The following is a 20,809-nucleotide window of genomic DNA, read 5'->3' on the forward strand; positions in this document are numbered from 1 at the left end:
TTTCTATTCTGTGATATTTCTATATTGTACTTAAGTTTTAAAAGTTAAAAGGCACCAAACAAATGATCGCACACTCTTCTACACCATAACCCTGAAGAGGATTACAAACTAAAGCGAAACTGAATCTTCCAGATGAATTACTTTAAAACTCCTGAACTGTTTGGGGTTGTCTTAGTGTGCTGGGCATGTCCTTCTTTTTCCATGTTGCATGTGCCCTTATTTTAGCTATTTGATCATGAGTTAGCTTAAATAACAAGGGATTCCATGCCTTTCTCTCCTTGCCTGTACTGGTTTTCTGTGATGGCTGAATTCTGTTCTGGGGCTTAAAACAGTGAAATCAGGCATTAGTGATTTCTCTTACACATAACATGGACTTGTGTCTAAACTTCCCAACACACTTTCTGTTGGAGTTGTGTAGTATCAAGGAGAAGCTTGTCCAAGGTATGTGATACATTTTAATATTAAAATTACATTTGGCTCAATTGAGGGAAATACCAACCCATTCTCTCAGACTGGAACCTGTAATACTTGGATCTGTGCACTGCACATACTTGAACCAGCACTTGCAGTCTCCTTGCATTTTACCCTCAGAAAATAAGTCTAGAGGTTTGAAAAGACTCATGTATGGATAGCATACAATTGTTATCTTGAGTTTTATGATCACTCTGAATTTCAATTTTTGTCCTTTATCAGAATGTATTTAAGGCATGAATTTTTATTTAAGGTTGTCTTACAATCCATTGGGAAAATCAAGGTCCTCAATAGGTTTTAGTTATCATAGACCTCACAGGGACACTACTGAGTCATTTAGCCTGTGTTTAAGGAAATATTAAAGTAAGTTCTATTATAAAATTTCATTGAGTCATTCACTTTGTGTGTTGTGCACAGTAAATGAGAATACTGTGAAACGTGAATGTGAAGAGCCATGGTTTGTGGGAAATACACATTTCTACTTAAATTTGGAACCATATCCAAGCTATATGAAGCAGAGCTTCCTAGACAATAGGATGAAAAGTCGGTTCCTTGCACTGGAAGGTAGGCATTTTAGGAAAGCTTTTCAGAAAGTCTGGTAGCTGCTGAAATAAGAGGATTAACATCTTGTGACAGATGGCTATAGTTTTAATTGTCATAGGTTATAGTGGTCATTATTCTTTGCGTTTAAACCATATAAGAAGAATTAACTGAGTGGCCCTGCTTAACTGTCAATGGGGTTCTCCTGGCTCTTTGCATTTTAAGTGAGATTAATAAATGAAAACATGTTGTGGAGGCAGGGTCTATTTTATTGAAAGATTCATGAAGTTTCAATGACATTGTTAAGGTATTTAATTAGTCTTATGAAAAAAAGTCGAGTGACCCTTTTAGAGAAGCTGATAAGTCATATAATAGCTGTTAGATCCTCTTTATTCCTTGCTTTATAAGATTAACTTTGTGCTAAGCAATTTATGCTAAGTTTTCCCTTTTATTGGTAACCAAAGTTATCTGTGCTTCATGAATAGATTATTGGAGATAACATCATGTAATTAACAAGAGATGCAGAAAAGTAAAAGTACAATTTGTGTAAGAATTGTATGAGAGAGAATGTTAATTTCTTAACTAGGAAGGATATTTAAAGGGATAAAAGGAAGGCAAAATAGTGCACTCCTTTGAAAGGATTAAAGTAACCTTATCTCGTGTTCTTTCAGAAGGTGGGATTGCCTGAGTGTGTGAAAGTCATGTTCAATGAGCTATTCACAACTCTAATGAATTGTAGACACAACTTTGCATTGCATTTTTTTTCCAAAAGTGATTGATAAGGTGTAAGTTATGCCTTAGCTGTATTGAATAATGGAAGTTAGTAAAAGGGGAGATTGTGCAACCTGTAGACATGTGGAAATGTATAAAAATGTCAGTCTGAGGTGCTTTGAATTATAGCATGTGGGGTAGAAGAGTGGGTAGCTTTTTTTTGTCAGAGTAAACTTCACAAAATCAAAGATTTAAGACGATAAAATACTTGTTGGTAGCACTTCAGTGTGCCTTTAAAGCATTTCTAAAATGTCTGTGGTTGTGGTCTCTTTGCAAATCCACACAGAAGCCCATTTCCAATGTAGTTTTCTTCTAGACTTCAGTTCTTTTATTTAAAAAAAAAAGATAAGAATTTTCAGTGTAAAATTACACAAGGATAAATTAAATTTTGGAGTTAACACATTCCTTAAAAAGAGGGGAAAGTACTGGCCAAAAATTACTTTCTTTGGTAGTTTAAGAAAAACCTTCGTTTTCAGTACCTTGCTTTCAATGCTCAGGCATGGACATGTTTGGGTTTTCACAGAAGAAACAGACGAATGGTCAGACCTGTGTCCCCTTGCTGCCCACAAAACCTGGCAGAGAGACTGTTCGAGAGCTCTCCAGCTTTCCAAAGTGACAATTTCTCTCTCGGATCTTTGAAATATTTGTTAATGCTATGGCTGTGGGCAGTGGTTTAGAAGGAGCTACAGTGCTGAAGGGGTACAGGTCAGTTGGTTGAGGACTTCATGGCCAGGCTGGCACCATGGGTACGTCTGCTTCAGGTCTTGTGCTCTTTGTGCAGCCAGCTTTAAATCTAACTAAAAACTCCCTTCTAGGAGTCTTTCCTTGCAATTTGGTGCAATTCTACTGAGTAATCAGTCTGATAATGATACTAAATATTAATGATACTAAAAATAATAGTAGTATATAAGCCAGTAAGGATAAGAAGGGGAGAAAGCTCCTCCAGAAAGTTCCCATACATGTTCTGCAGGGTCTTTCTCATACAGACATTTGGTAAGTCAAATCTCTGGAGCTGTTGCCTGTATTAAATGTGATCCAGCTGTAAGGGTTCTCGCTGGTAAGGCACGTAAATATTTTGTCCTTTCCCCTAGTGTCAAAGTTGGCCCCTGTGTTGGACTGAAAGGTAGAACTTGCAGCCTTAGCTGATCACACACATTTGCAGTTCTCTCTTTTTTTAGGTTGAAACCTGTTAACTTGAAAATAGGTATTTTGAAGACTCTGAGATTCATTAAGTAGGGAAATTTCCTTAAAAGTGTAATAATGGTAAAGTAATAGTTTTTTTTTTTTGTTGTAGGGAGTCTTAGTTGATGTGCATATTGAATAGTTGGTTGTAATTTTAAACTGTTCAGATAGCAAACACATGAAAAATGGGAGTAACTACTATGCATATAAAGATTTATTATGTATCTGTTACAATATGCTTATTTTATCAAAAATAGACCATTATGAAAACAGGCTTTTGCACCTGCTCTTCGTTAATTTTTGAAGTTAGATAGCTCTGTGTTGTCTTTTCTACAAAGCAGCAGAGGGCACTTGGGGGTTATTAGCAGTAAATATTTGCTGAATGTAGAGTCTAATGCTAATAGTAAAATAATCAACTCCTAGAATTATAGTGTAACTATTGTTAAGCAAAGAAACCCCAAAACTCCCAAAAAACCCAACAAATACACCCCCCTAAAACTTTCAGTAATGGGGAACTATTATAATATTTTGTACTATTTTTAGGAGGATTAGAATTTGGCATAAATTTAAGTTGTAGTATTAGTGTATTGCTATGAAATTGGAAAACAAATAATAAAAATGTAATGGTATTGCAGAGCAGTAGATGGGTATGTCATAACTTAAAAAATATCCATCATAGTTGACATATTTTCTTAAAAAAAAATAAATGTCTGGAAGTAGTAGCTCTGGTTGAACCACAGAGTTTTAGTTTCACATGTAGCGCATGAAATTAATCCAACATTGGATCCAACATAATCAAATTCCTGTTGGAATTGTCCTGAAAGCTTTTCCAGAGGAAAAAAGTCTCAGCAATGAAAATTTGGTTTAGGAAAAAAGTAGAGGTCAGTCTTTTTCACAGATGTTAAAAAGAAGATAATCAAACTAGGGTTTTTTGTAATTTTTCTTCAGAAGCAAATATTAGTAATTCGCTTTTCAACAAATAACAAATGTCTTTGCAATTAATTTTGTATGATTGGCCCTTGGTTATCAGCCAAGAAGTGTGATCAGCCATATTTTAGTGGTTCTGCAAAATGTCATGTCCATAAAGTTTAGATCTGTTCAGTGATCAAAGAAGTGGGCATTTCTTAGCGATACTCAATTGTCTGTGTAGCATGCAGCTTTACTGTGGTGTGATTTATATCAGCTGTATTTCTGTAGTTTTGCTGCTTTTTAAACTTTCATGTTTCAAAAACGCCGACCCTCTGCATTGTGAGTGTGTAAGTGTGTAAGTTCCTGCAGGGAAGGGTTGTTGTTTCAGCACTTGGGAATCCTGACAGTGAGGGACAACTCACATTGCAGGATATAAAAGGATCTTCATGTTACTTTAAATGTAAAATGGAGCAGGAGTTTTGGCTTTAGGACTGGAAAATATTTGTTATCTTTAAAAACTTCTCAGCCTCAAAGTTTTGGTGGAATTTTACTTAAGAATTCTGGTTTTTTTCCATTTACTTTTTAACTGTGAGGGATGGAAAAGAGAGGCCAATAGGAAGAGTTCCAAACTTCAGATATTTGCTTCTTGCTCTGATTTTGTGAAACTGTTTTGGAGTTATTTTGACCTAAACTTGTGTGGTAAGATATAATTGTATGAAATATACCACTAATAAAACTGGAGCAAAAAATACCAGCTTTTGAATAGTAGTTGGATAACTGTTAGTTTGCCGTAAAATCAGTGAAAGTATTTAAAGGATGGTAAATACTTACCTCTTAAGTTAAGCTAGATGGACACCATTGATACTGAAGGGGGCTTGAAATCAGTATTGCTTATATTTTTAACAGTAAAATATCTTACTGGTTTTTGGTTTCTGTATTTTTTTTTCTAATTTATAATACCTTTTTTAAAGTGTGACCTTTCTTATATTTAAAATAACTTTGTATTACTTCTAAAACTTAACTGAATCTTACTTCAGAAATGATTTAAAGTTTCCTTATGATAAAAAGTACAAAGCTGCTCTTTACATGTGTAGTGCTGCGAGACTTCTGTGGTTTGAACCAAGACGTTGTGCTGGTTGCCTGTCTCAAATTGAATTGCATTGGCTGAAATGGAAAGTATTTGGAAAATTTTGAGATTGAAATGGTGGAAAAATATTGTTATGCCCAAGTGAGTTATTTAGAAATGTTTTATTATTGCTCAGTTTTTCAAGGAAGAAAGTTGAGTTTGGCTGCACTGAGGTTGTTTCAGTACCTAAGGGCTGTGTGAAATTCAACAGGACTTTCCATGCGTTTGCAATTCAGGACTGCGTTGGGACGAGGTAAACCTGAGCATAACAACAAGGGTATGGGTGGGCAGGAGAGGGAAAGCTGGTACAAAGAAGTGTTTATTTAAAATACAAGTAGAGCATCTTTTTCAACCTGTACTCTCATTTTCTTCTTCTTCCCTGGTGGAAAAAGAGAGGAAATTGCCTGGACTGAGTGTACAGGCAAGAAAGGCAGGGTCTGACTGGGGTAAATGGGAGCTCCTGAGCAGCCGCCGCAATACAAGACCAACAGCTTGGAGTCAGGGGAGCTGGAAAGCTGGGTCCATGCTGGGATTAGGAACCAGTGGGCAGAGTGAAAGACATGGTGGGGATGAGAGAATGTATCTGAAGAGCAAGCAGGACCAGGAGTACAGTAAGACTGTTTGGACAAAGAATTAATATTGGGGAAACTGCTATTGGGTTACAAAATTGGAGAATGAGAGTGGAGAAACCTGCTTATTTTGTAGCCTAAGCCTGTATTTTGTAGTCTAGCACTAAAACTGATGTTTGGGAATGAGGGGAGGGGCTGGTAAAGATCTGTTACCTCAACCATGACAGAATACGCTGAGTTTAGAAGAAGCAGGTAGAGGACATTATGGTCACTGCAGTGCCATTTGGTGCTTGGAAACAAGCCAGTCCACATCATTACTGCTGCCAGTTCTTCTGCTTGAGTGGTAAATATGTGATACTTACGCTTTGTTAGCCCAGGTTTCAGTAAGTTTCCACGTGATTTTTTTTTTTTTTTTAGCTGGCTGTTTTAGGAATAATGGAGATATAAGTAGGCATATATTGGTGAAAAATTTTGGGAGAATTTGAGAGCTTCCAAATAAAACTCCCTGAAAATAGGAAAAAGCAGGTTGTCTGTCAAGACTGCTTTTTTCCTCAAGTGCAGTATGCTCCTGTAAATAACATGCAAGATATAAACCATCTTGTGTGGGCCTGCCCTGATGAACTGGTTTCTCCCCTGCCTCTGTTGCAATGACCTTATCCATTATCCAGTGATAAACCACTGAAGGAATAGCTAAATATGAATTGGTTTGTGGGTTGCCTCCCTCGAGGCTGTGCAGCTTGTGGAAGCACTGTGTATTCCCTAGGATGGCTGTAAAAGCAATGCTTTGAGAAATAAGCTTTTATCACCAAGGCTTCCAAGATGAGGGAAAGCATTTAACCTTAGTTTGAAAGCACCTCTGGCAGCTCCTGCGTGCGGTGATGGTAGAGGTGTGTCTTGGGCGCGAAGGGTCAGGATCCTCAAGGTTTGTGTTCAGTTGCTCTTCTGGCAGGCAGCCAGCACTGGCCCGTGCAACAGGAGGGAAGAAGGGCCGTGTACTTGAACAGCCTCTTTCAGCTAAACCTGAACGGATTTTGATGGGGTAAATAAATGTCGCTTTCTCCAGCCCAAAAAGCTCTCTCTTCCTCCATCTGCTGTTGTTTGCAGACAGCCTGTGAATTTCAAAGGCGTTAGTCTCTTCCGAGGTGGCAAGAATATTTTGCATTGGTAACTGTTCACTTGGAGAAGTGTAGCAGCTCCTCCTCCGAACAGTACGTATGTTATGAGGACTGTCATGCTTGAGTGTAATATAATGTCTTTCCACTAAATGAAATACCCACAGGAGACTGGCTGACTAGGAGCACTAGCAATGGGATATAGGCCCTTTAATCTCTAGGAATTATAAAGTATTTACAGCTGATGGCTGTATAATGTCATAACATAAGTAGTCACAGTCTTGCTTCCAAATAAGAGGTCTTAGTATCTCACATATCCCTGTTTAGGTGTTTTCAAGAAGGCCACAGATTTAATAATAGCGGTGATCCTCAGTGCCTCTCCTCTACTGATTTGGGCCTTGCCAATCCCAGCTGTAGCCCCCTGGTAGAAGGAAGTGAAGCAGCTTTGTCTTCAGTACCAAGTAGACTTCAGTTTCCAGGGCAAATACCTGGTTTTGCTGTGTGAGAAATTCTTTTGCTAAAATGCTAATATTTTTGCAATACAAATAGGATGGGATGAGGCTGCCCATGCTATTGGTGATGGCAGCTCGACAAATAAATGAAATGCCACTGCAGTGTAGTTGTTCGGTCCTTTGCTGATGACCATAGTTCAGTCTAGCAGAGATTGTTTGTTTGGAAAAGCTTGTCTTCAGCAGTGGCAAGTTTTAAGCTTTAAAGTGAGCATAAGATGTAGAGAGAACAGATGCCACCGCTAATTTCAGAATTTTTATGAAGATGAAAACAAGGATGTTCTTAGATTCTTTTCATTACTTATTTGATTTTGCTCATAATAAAGAAATATTGGCGATTATAATGATTTATGTGAGGCATAGCTTCTTCCAGTTATCAGAGATTGCCAACATATTTTGTCAACTTCTGGTGTTGTTTTGATGTTACTTTACATGTAAAAAAGCTTACTGGAGGAAAGATAATTTCTTTCTTATAACGCTTCAGATGGTAAGTTGTGAATAAACGGAAGTGTTACTCATTACTTCTTTTGAAAGATGATTAATTTTTTGGATGCTATAAATCTTCATCATCCCTTCTCCCCCCCCCTTCCTTTTTTAAGTAAAGCTGCTTCACTTCTGTAGCTTACATTGTACTAAATTGATGTTAAAGAATAGCATGGTTTAAGAAGATAAATGTCACGACTATCTTCTAAAGTAGACATTCAGATTTTTTTGGATTAGTGGGAAAGAAGGTCAATAATTGCATGGATTTCAGTAAGCTTGAGAAGAAATGGCAGTCCTGTGGTGCTACGGATTATTAAAGCATTGTGAATTAGTTTCATGATACTGTACTCGAGTTTAATATATCTTCCATTGTGAATGAATGACTTAGTAAGGGCTGACAACTTGTACAGATGATAGGAGATAATTAATAAAGCAGTTTTTAAGAGGAAAGAAAGGTTATAGCAGGCAATAGGTAAAATCCTAGATGGTAGTCTTAATCTTACTTCTGTCTTATTAAATAGGGCCCTCCAGACTTTCAGCAGCATACGCCTGGACCAGTTCCTACCAACTTCTCCCAAGCCCCACGGCTTCCAATCCAGGACCAGTGGAGAGGGCCGCCACCACCGCCACCACCACTCCCTCCTCCACCTCCTCAGGACAGAGATCCTTTCTTCATAGCAGGTAAGCATTTTAATTTCCATTAGTGTGCAAAATCCACTTTTTGTAAAGTGGCTATGCATTGTGTATGTCATATATAATACACATGTGTAATACCATGAAGTGGTTGGAAGAGCCTGAAGACCAGAAGATCTTGTTTGATGTAGTCAGACTAGTACATACCAAAAAATTCTGGTGCTCTGGGATGTTTTTCCTTCCCTCGTGTAATCTTGTGCCGTTGTCTGTAACTGCTACCAGCCTGTGTACTTATACAAGTACAAAGTAGAATTAATGTCAAAGTGATTGTTGCAATAAAGTTGTGGTGATTTGTTAAATTTTAGGTAACTAGTACTCTTCATTCACTTTGATTTCCACTAGTAACCTTTAAACCATTTGAACTACGTGTGTACTGTAAGAAATCTATTAAGGTTAGGTGAAATGATACAGCATAGCAAATTAAATAAGTAGTGTGTGTGCGTATATAGATATATATACAAACCATACATACATATATATACAAACCATATATACATAATTGAATATATACGAAGTATGTGTAAGAGACGTTGTACACACACATACAAATATGTAAAGAATTGCTAAATATCTGGTCAGCAAACAGTATCAGTGTTTTATGAGTTCTTGTGTGGTTTAAATGTTAATCCCTGGAAACCTTAATTGATTTTATTGGAGTAGAATTTCTACAAGGTGTTCCTAATTCCAGCAAATTACCAGTTAGGCACGTCTTTGAAGCATAGAGTTGTAGAATCATGGAATGGTTTGGGTTGGAAGGGACCATAAAGATTATCTGGTCAATTCCTTTTATGCAGAGGTGGCAGAAGCAAGAGAAATGTAACCTTGAGGGTAGCTCTTAAAATTGAAACATCTCATAAGATTTTGCTTTCTACAAATTTCAGGTTACTTTTCTAAGTCAGAATAGAGCTCTGTGTTCTGAAAGTGTGTGTGTGTGTCCCAAGAAGGCTGTCATTTAATCGCTTACCTAATTTGCACAGATCCAAGGTTTCCAAGCCATCCCTTGTTTGAGCAGCGGAGCCCCCCACCACCACCACCACCTCCACTTCTTAATAGCGCACATCCTGTCCCTACCCAAAACCCGATGCCATTCAGCCAGCCCGGGCCAGCATTTAATCAGCAGGGACAACAACCGGTGTTTCCCAGAGAGCGGCCGGTACGGCCGAACATGCAGCCTCAAGGTCCTGTGGGGATTCTCCACTTCAACCAGCCGGGTTCGGCAAATCCACGGCCGTTCATCCCTCCGAGGCAGCAGTTCCTGCAGGCACCCGGACAGCCCTTCCTGGCCGCACACACGCAGCCCAGCATGCAGGTATGCTCTGCAGCCTGAGGGGCCTGTGGGGAATGCGTGAAGTGACCCAGTGCTGCTTGCAGGTTTATAGAACTAGCCTAACTAAAGTGGGATTATTTGATATTACAAGCATGAGGTGGGTTGCCCTGTAACACTTTCTGTTGCTGTGCCTGAAAAGTGATTGATTTTTCTCCCTGGTTGCCAGCACTCGTGTATTTCTGATAGCGAGCCTGCAGCTCGGCGCTGGCTCCTTAAGTTGCCCGAGTCCCGCTGAGGTAGGGAGAGAGGCCCTGGCCCCTGTGGGGTCAGCAGCAGGGCGAGAGCGCCCTCTGCCGCTCAGCTGCGGAGCCCGGCAGGGAGCGGGGGGCCTCCTGCAGTGCGGGAGGAAGCAGAGTTGTTGCTTGAAGTGAGTAAATGTTTAGGGGACATGCAGAGTGATGTGGAGGGCCTAGCATGTTTTCATTATGTCTGTGTTTTGAACGTGAGGAAATTCTGAAGTCTGGTGATGTTAGGGAAAAATTAATTTTCAAAACCACAAAGAAACCAACCGGTTTAAAAGTCATTAGAAAAGGAATCAGGAGGCAGGAACCCTTGCATTCATCTTTTTCCACTTCAGCTGTTGACTTAAACACGTTTAAGTGTAGAACTACCTTGCACAGCTTCTGTTAGTCTGATATTTACTCAGAATATTTTTGGTTTTGCCTGGTCCATAGCTGCTTACAGGTGTTTTGAGGATGTGGGCGGTTGGAGTTACTTTTCAGGAATTTGTTCCCTTGAAACTGAAACCAAATAATCTTTTTCTTTGTGAAGGGTCCCTTGCATCCCCCGTTACAGCCTCAGCCCCAGCCTCAGCCTCAGCAGCACCATCACCAGCAGCAGCAGCAGCACCATCACCAGCAACAACAGCAGCAACACCATCATCATCTCCAAGGGCCACCACAGCCCTTGATGCCCATGAACCAGCCACAGTTCAGGCCTCATATGCAGGCCACACAGCAGCCACCAAATAGCAACAGGATGCAGTGTCAGCCGCGACAGGGGCCAATGAAGCCAAGGCATGTAAGTACCACATACATCAGGGTTGCCTTATGTAGCTCTGCATGGGTAGCAGTAGACATGTAAGAACAGGTTTCAGAAATCACCAGCATGGTTTTTCAGCCCCATTTATTCCCTTCGTGCTCTTCTTTCAGTATTTCTTGCTCTTTTTCTGCCTTGATAATTTTACATCCAAAACCAGCATGTGTATCTTTCCCTTTTTCTTTTCTCCTCCAGTCTTCAGTGTTTTTCTTGATCTGGGTCCAATAAGAGGTGAAGCAGTTGCCTGAGAACTGGCAATTAAGGGTTTGCTTAATAAGACTTGAAAACTGCTGGTAACTTGTGATTATGTAGAAGCCTGGTTCTCTGACACCGTCTTTCAATTTGAGGGTCTCTCTGTACCACTGCTAATAAGCTTTCTGGTTCAGATAGTGCCACTCATGTCTTGTGACTTTGTTCCCATGCAGTGTATTTTGTTGCTAGGTAGGCTGGGGTTGCACAACAATCTGTAGCAGTGTGCAATACATGATTGTAGTTCAGAATAATTGCTTTGATTAGGGAAGAAGATCTCACAGTGAAGCCAATTTCTGAGAAAGATGTTAAACAAGAGAGAATCAGTTTTGCTTTTAATTAAAAAAAGTTGTTAAAATGTTCGCTTTTCTATAATTTTTCTTCTCATGTTGAAAATATTGTGCCTCTTCAAAAAGCTTTTTTTCTCCAATCTTAACTAAATCATGAAAATGTGAAACTGGAAACACTTTAGTCTTGTTTGTAGTGGAAGTCTGCAGGTTTTTTTTTTTCCTTTCTGCTTTTCAGAATACACCATCTCAAAATATTGTCAAGCGTCCAAATCAGCAGCTACAGTCAACTGCTCCAAGAAATAGTAACTTGCGTGAGTTGCCAATAGCACCATCACACGCTATGGAAATGAGCAACAACAGGCGAACCTCTACCCCAGCCGCTCAGGTCAAACCCATCACCAGCACGATGTCTGCTGCCAAGTCTGTAACTGGTGCTGGAAACTCACAGGGAAGGCCTGAGATGAAAGCTAAAGCAATCACACCAGTGGGCCAAGCAAAATCAGAAGTAAAATCTGAACCAGAGGTAAGGCTTTCTTAAAAAACAAACAAACAAAAAACCAAACAAGAAACGACAAAAAAAGAACCTTTTAAAAACTTTTCTAGCCTGGCTTGTGAACTGTAAGCACACTTCATGTATTATTCACCCAATATTTTTTGGTGCCACTAGAGGCCTCCCTTCTGAGTTGCACTTTCTCTTTAATCTGATAATAAAACCTGTCTCTTGGTGAAAGACAACAACAGTCTGGAAGGTTGGCAAGGCTGTGGTGAATCTGTTTTGCAGGAGGAGTCGTCTACTATAAAAAGGCAGAGGTTGAGTAGAAGTCATCAATGATACAAGCTTTTGAAATAACCATTGTGCTCATTTTTAGCTTCCAGGATTATTTTTTTTTTCCAGGTAACTATGTTCTTTTTAAGTCAGAAAGTATTTTCCATTTCCTGTGATGCTGAAAGGCTCAAGAAAAAAAAAACACAAAAAAAACACTATTTGGGGAGCTGCCTTCCTCCTGCTGTTTTCCTTGAGGCTGTTCAGGCTCATCTAGGGTCTTGAGCGCTCATGCAGGAGTTTGCAGCTGCATTGTCCATAGAGCTTGCTCTTGAAGAAGAAAATCTTTCTTTTGTAGAAACCTTTTGGCATGAGGGAAAAAAGGAGATGCTCCTAAGTTTTCCATTTTCAGAGAAAATTATACTGTTTGCTCTGCTAATACTCTGCACAGTCCAGAAAGAGATGCCAGTGTTTGGGGCTCCTCTGGATGATGCAGTGTGAACAGATGACCATTTCACCGCTGGTTCTCCTGGAAGGTAGAGAAGACTCTCCATGAGCACTGTTAGGTTGAGAGGGTGGGTAGGATTGCACTGTAGGTGCTGTTAATCCTGAACATTGGGACGTACCAGAGGAGCATGGTTCCTGAGTTCACCCTGTGTAATTTGAGTGTCAGGTTAGTCTCAGCAGGACTGTAAATCTTTATGGTTTAGTTGACCATGAATCTTGTCTCAAGGACCAGGTTTTCTTCAACTATTGAAAGCTTTAATTGTGATAATAGTGTCTTCCCTTTAAGCTGCTCATGATTAGCTTTTCATCTTGTTCTTGAATTAAGGATGATCATAACTAATTTTCACAAATGAGGCACAAAAAACCCCTGTAGCTAGCAGTGTCTGACCTCCTGTGCACTTGCTTTTCAATTGAAATCTTTTCTTTAAATACTTTTTTTTTTCAGCTTCTGATTTGAATCTTTTTTTGAGAAAAATTACTGAAGTAACCCTCTTTTCCTCACTTTAGTCTCTTGGAATAATCGGAGTCACAGAAAATGCAATGCCTCTTAGGGAAGCCTCTGTCTTTCAGACTGTTAATAAGTTTTGAAGCAAATCAGCTACAGGCCTCCCCATCTAAACCATCTTCAAGTTCCTCCATAGTGCAGTCATATGAAAATTAAGGCATTAGTTCTGAAATATCTCTGGCAGTGTTTAGAAAAGTGCATTAATATCTTTTCACTCCTTTTAATAAAATTAATTTAAAAAAAACAAACAACCCCTCTAAAAAACCCAACAAAAAAATCCCCAACCAATCCTCCACCCCCAACCAACCAAACAATAAACCAACAAAGCCCTCAGATTGTTCTCTCCATTTTAAGCTTTAAACATATCCTAGCAAACTCGTAGTTATAAGACTTAACTAATCATACTTGTATGAGTTCTTGGAGGTTTACAAATAAAGCTTTCTTTTTATTTCTGCGTCAAAGCTGTCTTTGAAAACAGTTTGATACCTGCTTTATGTAAGTTTTTGCAAAACAATAAGAAAAAAACTGCCTTGGAAAAAAATGATCTCTTAGTGTTTCCTGTTAACCATGAAGGTAAGGCCTTTGTAAATACTCTTGGCAAGTACTGGAAAAGCATGTGAAGTTGTACACACACAGAACCCTTCTCCTTTCAGAACGGGCTTGAAACAGAGCGTTGTGCTGCAAACATTGCAGTAGCAGTTGTCCCTTTTCAGCTGTGCCGCTGCAGTGGTCCGGTTTAGTGATGCCACTTTTTGTCACTTCTCAAACAGGATTGCTGCACTAGTAATGTTCATTTCCAAGCATTTAGTCATATTCTTCACTGTTGTTGTAATGTAGGTTATTACATTTCTCTCCTTAGGCACATTGTAATGTTTTCCAGTAATTTTTATGTGTTTTTCTTGTCATGAGCTAACTTCGTCCTGTTCTTTTGCTTTCTATGAAGAAGAGAAAGAGTTAAGTTCTGTCATCTTTTCTAGCTGTATTGCTCATAACTGAATTGGGCAGGTTATTTTGCAAGTGTCTTCAACTGGAAAATTATTAAGACTTTTCTTTGCATCCTTCTTCCTGAAGAATCACTGCCATATTTATGAATGCCCTATCGTTCAGGAAGCACCAAAACAAATAGCACTATTGGCTATTAAAGGTTTTGCTCACCTTTAAAATAAATATTTGAAAGGTTTTGACCTGAGCGAATGGAAGATTAAAAACTCTATTTCTGCTTTACTAAAGCGATGATTGTGTTCCCATCCTGTGAGACTGCAAAATACTGACTTTAAATGTCTTTGTTTAGAATAGATATTACTTTCCAAATTTAAACTTACATCTCCTCAGTCTGAAAAACCACTTTGTCAATGAAATTGGGTAGTATGGGTCGTGACTATGGGCCTAATTGTGCTGATGTTGAGGTCAGTTGAGGATAACAGGAATTAAGGCAATATTAAGCATTTTTGAGTTCAGAGAAGGGGGCGAATGTAGAAAGGTAATGTGAATCTCTTTAGAAGAAATGGATACAGGAGCTCAGAACGGGAGAGGTATTAGTAGAGCACTGCATAATCATAGGTGTAGTGATATTGCTACTTATATTGCAGTTAATGTCCCTGATATACTGAAATAAAACCTTCACATTCCGTTCTCCCTCATCCAGTCAATTTTGAAGTTGGGTAGCTGAATTTTATATTGCTGTCATTTTTTAATAAGGCTCACAATATGGAAAATAGTTGCTGTTATTTGAACAAATGCATCTAAATATTTTCATCTTGTTGGAGATTAACTACTTGATAGATGTTTAAATTGGACCTTTGTTCAGTTTAAATAGACTTGATTTCCAAATTTTGATAATGGTGCCTCCTGCCTTGTTTGGAAGATTGTCCTTATCACAGTCCTTTTCCAGTTGGAAGATTGCAAGAGGGCAGTGTGCTTCTCAGAATAACTTTTAATCTTGTTCTTAATCCTCCTCCTGTTTGTCCAAGATGTACAGCACCTGTGTTTTGTAGGATGACTCATTCCTTCCTGGGGTTCAGGAGCTGATGTTATCAGCAATGTGAAACATGTGATGTGTGTGTAGATGGCTTTATTTAAGGTGTTTTGGTATTTGAACACAGGCAGCCAAATGATGCAGTTTGGATCTGGCCTTACCTTTTATGAAGACTTGTAATGAATTTTGTGACAAATTATTCTATCCTCTTATGTTCCTAATGTTGCAACTGGGAAAAAAAAAAACCAGCCTGCTGAGTAGATTTGTGTTTATGCCACAGACCAAACCATTTTGATTGTTCTGTCCTTGTACCTGTTCTGCTGAGGGGCACAGGTGAGCCTGGTTACAGGATTCCTTTTTTGTTCCTTGACAGCAAGCGAGAACACTTGCAGTATCTGGTTCTTAGGGCTCTGCGTTGAATTCTATTAATGAGTAATAAAGCCTGAAGCTCTCTGAAGAGATACGGGTTTTTTTTAAAATGCGCCATGCAAAAGCAAGCTTCTGATACTAGGACTTAAATTTCATAGGAAGTATAATCCCTTTTTTTAGAGCATGGCTTTGCTGCCTTTTCCTCAGTTAGCAATGCCCTTCTAAGTTCTCCTGGAGAATGATGTAGGACTGTGCTTTGCTTACTGCTGCTCTTCAGCAAGACTCAGAAAAGCAATCTGTAGCATTTGCTTCTGGCACTTTCCATCAAAGCAGGTTTGGACCTTAAGGCAGAAGAAGAACCTTTAGCTAAGCCTTGGTCTTCCCTTCAAACTACAGTGCTATACGTTGTGCCCAAGAACTGTTCAACGATGGATGAAAATGTCCACTTAAAAAAAAATAATAAAAACCAAAACAAAACCAAAACTCCCAGAACCCAACAAAAAAAAAATTGCTTCCACAAAATCAATGGAACTGATTTGCATCTCTGGTTTTTATACTCTGTAGTCTCCAGTAAAAGGAGGAGCCGTATATAATGTATTGTTTCTTCATGTTCTGGAGTTTTCTACAGAAACTACAGTAACTGTTCATCACAGATTCCCAGTTTTTGAGAAACAGTGTAGCAGTCTTTTATGCTGTAATTTACCAATATACAAGGTACTGTTACTTTGAGAGCTGTTTTTCGTTAGGAGTGATTAATGTGTCTTGAGTAGAATGTTGTGGTAGTTGCCATCTGTGAGCAGTCTCTACAAGTCTAACTTTAATATTTCAAATGGCTGAAAAGAAAAATACAAGATAATGAAAAAATATGCTTTGTAATTTTGAAAAATGCATGTGATTGTATCGCAAGAGCAATTTGATTTCTTTTCCAGGATAATGAGTATCTGCATTTCCTTGACTCATGTCAATTTTTATACAGCTTTTCATAAGAACCCTTTCTGTCAAAGTTGAAGAATCTTTAGAAAGGTTATTTGATGGTGTGTTATACTTTCAGAAGGGCCCAGGGCTGGAATATTAAAGGCATTCTCTATATACCATTAATATTCTAACACTGCATTTGGCAACATTTTGATTCTGAAGAGAGTGCATGAGTTCAAGGTCAGAGAGATTGACTTGTGCTGTTCATTATAACCAATTATTGTGTGACAAATGAGTTTGAGATCAGGCTGAAAATTCTGTGAGAAAAATCAATAGTTCTAATCAGGGCCTTTCAGGTCATTTACCACCGTACCTTTTGTTACTTTGTCAGAAAAGAGCAAGATAAAACCTGTGTGACAGTGGGTTGCCTCAGTATTGTTACTTGCCATTTGAAACATATTTTGATATCTTGAATTATATTAATAGTTTAATTGGTTTTAGAAACTTCTAAATGAGTTCCAATTTGCAAAACTTCTTTTCTTTTTCTTTAGTATTCTGATAAAATTTCTGAACTGGTATTAGAGCTTTTTTTTTCTGTCAAGGAAGTAGTATATCCAAGTCCTAAACCAGATTTGAGCTGTTTGTCTGTAATGAATACCAAACAAACCTTACCAGCAGATATACTCCACTAACAGTCTTAGTTTGGTATTGCGGATAACTTAAAAAGCTCTTCAGAGAGTTATAGCTTTATGACTTCTGAAACAACAATTTAGTGTTGTTTTGGCCAAGCTGGGCATTTGTGGATAATTTTATTAATTAATTTGTATTTTCCTTTGTAGTATCCAGATGAAGATGAAGAAACTAGATTGTATCGTTTGAAGATAGAAGAGCAGAAGCGTCTAAGAGAAGAAATTTTGAAACAGAAGGAGCTGAGGCGGCAGCAGCAGGCTGGTGCTCGAAAGAGAGAGTTGCTGGAAAGACTCGCGCAGCAGCAGCAGCAGCAACCTTCAGCTCAGCAGTCCTACATGCAGCAGGAGGACGACTCCGACGAGTACCCCACCAACGGCAGCCCTTACATACCCCACTCTGGCTTACAGACCAGGCAAAATGTGAAAAACAGACTCCTTGTTAAAAAGCAAGACACATTAGTTCCAAATATCCACCCCAAACCCACAGATTACTCACCAGTGGGGGCGAATATGCAGTATCAAGGACAGCAGATGAAGCCAGTGAAGCAGCTGAGGCAGACTAGAACAGTCCCTCTGAGTCAGCCTCAGACGCCGCAGAAAGTATTGCAGACAAAACCTGCTGCAGCATCGCTGCCCACGACACAGACTCCTCGAGTGGCTTCAGTACAAGCAAGGCCCCAGGAAATGAAACCTGGCGTGAAAAGGACTGTCATGCAGCGGACAAACAGTGGTAGTGGAGATGGGCCCCATGTCGGCAGCAAAGTCAGGGTGATTAAGTTGTCAGGAGGGGTAAGTTTCCAAGGCTCATCTCATGTGTGTGTGTCGTCGTGGCTTGTTTTTGTGTGTTTCCTTCTGTGTAATCCCGAAATAAAAAATGGGCCTAAGTTGACAAGGGAGGTAACAGGTTTAGCAGACCTAATAGTATATCTTATATTTTATTTTATTTTATATTTTCAGAACTTTAAGTTATTAGCAGTTATTCAGAAACTAGTGTTTCCTGTAATGCTTTACTGCTAAGCTTTACTGCTAAGCAGTTACCACTGAAATAATACTCCTTTCTTAAGTTTTAAGTTGTAACTTGAGTCTAAAAGACTCCTCAGCTGAGCTCCTTTTGCTGACACTTGGTAATTCTGATAACAGCTCAGAGAAAAGGATTCAGGTGGCTGTTTTTAAGGTTTGGTTAAAAAGCTTGGCTCTACTTATTTGGTAGTTGAAGCCACCTAATTTGATTGTGTGCAGATGCTGGTGTTAGTGTGGTTTCTGTACTCAAGGGAAGATTGTTTTTATTTTCTTGGGAAGTATGAAACTAATTCAAGCAGTATATTGGAGGGCGATGTTTTCTGTTAGAGGCTGGGTTTAAAACATTACCATGTCACTTCTGCATCTAAATGAGATTTCCTTATCTTTTGATGAGGAGTCTATTATCTGCAGAGTGTCCCTTGAGCACTGGTGTTGTGGAGGACTCACAATGCTAGTCTTGATGGCAGTGTGCATATTTAAGATCTGGGGCTTTGGTTAGAAAGTATCTCGACCAAATTTCTTCTGTCTTAATGAAAAGACAAGTTAATTTGTTAAGGCTCTGAAGAAACCGAGATGAGGGGTCATAGCAAGATCTCGTTGTCAGTGTGAAATCTGTCCTCGGATTTATGCTGAGGAGAGAAGAAAGATGTAATGTGGTTTAATGCTGTGGTACATCAGAGGTGGGTTGTTTTGTTTTTTGTTTTTGTTTTTTTTTTTTCAAGAATGCTTCTTAAAATATTCAGAGCATTAATTAGGGAAACTTGCAGAGCTGCTGTAGGTCTGTAATGAAGTGAACAGTGTGCTAACGGGAACTGAACAAGGCCTTGGAGGCTAGGCTAGGCTCTACTCTGTAGAAATGAAAGAGAAGTCAAAATGTCTAAGTCTCAGACTACTTTTATAAATGTTTTTCTACAGCTTGTAAAGCTTAAATACATTTAAAATTGTGAACTCCATAATGACCACATGGCCTTTCAAAATAAAGGGCCTACATAGAGCTGACAACTGCCTGACTTGGAGGATGTCTAATTCCTCAGATGTGATAACTTAAGTACAGAAGAATAAAGTACAAGTCATTGAAAGAAATTGATTCTGTTGGGCTAAAGGTATTTTTATATAAATATGTCTGCAGGAATCCCAGTGGTGTGCAGGAGGTATGACAGGTTTGTTATTCATGAATAATTGAAGAAAGCAATCATGCACAACTTCTTTTATTATGTGGTGAAACAAAACAATGCCAGTCACCACTGTGTACAGCTCTTCGTAACAGATGGTTGTCAGTTCCCACAGTAGCATTCACAATGAAATAGTTTTTATCATAATGCTCTAGTTTGGAAAACCATAAATGATTTGTTTCAGATAAGTCTCATGGTAAGCAAGAGCAATTAGCTTCATTAAATGCATGTGTAGCCCCCTCTTTCATTGTATGCAGAAGCAGATTTGCTTTGTCCTTAACTTTCAGATACGAAGGTTTTAGCAAGGTGAAGTAGGTTCTTCACATGTAGCCTTTGTTACTTTTTTCGTATTGCCATGGACATTTTAAGTTTTTCTTCCAACTGTGGAAGTATAAAAGCAAGTGTTGCAATTAGCTGTTCAACACTGATGAAGATAATTGATTTTAATCAGTTAGTGACAAGCTGAATCTGTGACTCTTTCTTCGACCACACAAGATAAAAAGACAAAAATTGAGCAACAGAGAGGCCAATCTGGTCTATTTTGACAGGATTTTAAAGAAGAATTAAAAGCTGCTTGGACTCTGGGTACTATAGAGTTCACAGATCACATTTATTTTCCACTTGCACTGTTTAGTGCTGCCACACACTTGACTTATTTTCACAGCTTATGTCTCAACCCTAAATATAAAGCAAAAGCCAAATCCCATTTTTCCTAGCCATTCTCCTTAGCATATAATAGTGCTTCCCCTAATTCCCTGCCTTTGGCCAAAGGGATGGCTGGTATCTTACTTATCAAGTCTTACTGTCTTGATCCTGTAGTGAAGCAGCCCTGCTGTTTCAGTCTTACCCTTTGTACCCTTTTTTCTTTCTAGAGCTCTTTTGTGCAGAGATATTTTGAATACCCGTGTAGGAGTGAGATGGCTTACGATTAGACACGATTCAAGTTCCTTTTTGCAGCTCTCTTGGTTCACGTTGGTAAAGATTCAAAGTCTTTATTGTGCCATGGTGGTAGAGCTGTCAGCTGAAGAAGCTGATGGAGGCCAGACCCATACTAAGTCTTGTCTATACCAAATTGACCTAAAGCAGGAGCTGGTAGCAAGCTCTGTTCTAGATTTCATAGGATCATCCGTAGGACAGGATTACATTGCTGGTGATGGGTTTTTTTAACAGTTAAGATGATGTACTTAATGTATTGGTGAGATGGATGCTGTACAAATACTGCCAGACGAGAATGGTTTCTTCTCTTGAGGGCAATATCTTTCCTAGTCTAAGCTTCTAACTATGTTTTTTGTGTTGCTGGGTGCTGCAGTACTACTGAGGATCTCTGACCTCCAGGTAGAGGTGTCCTTTGTTACTTAAGAAGGTAAAATGGCCTTTCATCTCTTTCCACTATGTTATCTCTTGAAATTATTTTGGTTTTTAAGTGTTTTTATAGAATTGTAAGGATCATTAATTAAATTCCAAGAAATATTTTAATTTGTCCAGTTTACCTGATGCATAGGATGCCCTAATTTATGGCTTCTTATACTTAAAAGGAAAGTAGAAAACAATTCAGCATTTCCTTTATGTCAGACTATGTCTGCATATCAAGGTGACACGTTAGGTACTGTCATTAATGATTTTGT

General features: G+C 38.9%; 1 protein-coding gene across 1 annotated transcript in view; it reads left to right on the plus strand.

Annotated features, from left to right (window-relative positions):
- Window positions 1-20,809, plus strand: part of RBM33 (RNA binding motif protein 33) — a gene marked incomplete at its 5' end in the record, with an annotated part of 60,163 nt that overhangs the window by 15,226 nt on the left and 24,128 nt on the right. Inside the window, 6 exons of the mRNA XM_010187716.1 lie at window positions 8,194-8,353; window positions 9,343-9,674; window positions 10,464-10,513; window positions 10,547-10,712; window positions 11,505-11,792; window positions 17,143-17,781. Coding sequence (XP_010186018.1) covers window positions 8,194-8,353; window positions 9,343-9,674; window positions 10,464-10,513; window positions 10,547-10,712; window positions 11,505-11,792; window positions 17,143-17,781 — 1,635 coding nt within the window. The remainder of the gene's footprint in view (window positions 1-8,193; window positions 8,354-9,342; window positions 9,675-10,463; window positions 10,514-10,546; window positions 10,713-11,504; window positions 11,793-17,142; window positions 17,782-20,809) is intronic.

This window comes from Mesitornis unicolor, unplaced genomic scaffold (genome assembly GCF_000695765.1).
Source record: "Mesitornis unicolor isolate BGI_N332 unplaced genomic scaffold, ASM69576v1 scaffold5407, whole genome shotgun sequence".
NCBI classification, from domain to species: domain Eukaryota; kingdom Metazoa; phylum Chordata; class Aves; order Mesitornithiformes; family Mesitornithidae; genus Mesitornis; species Mesitornis unicolor.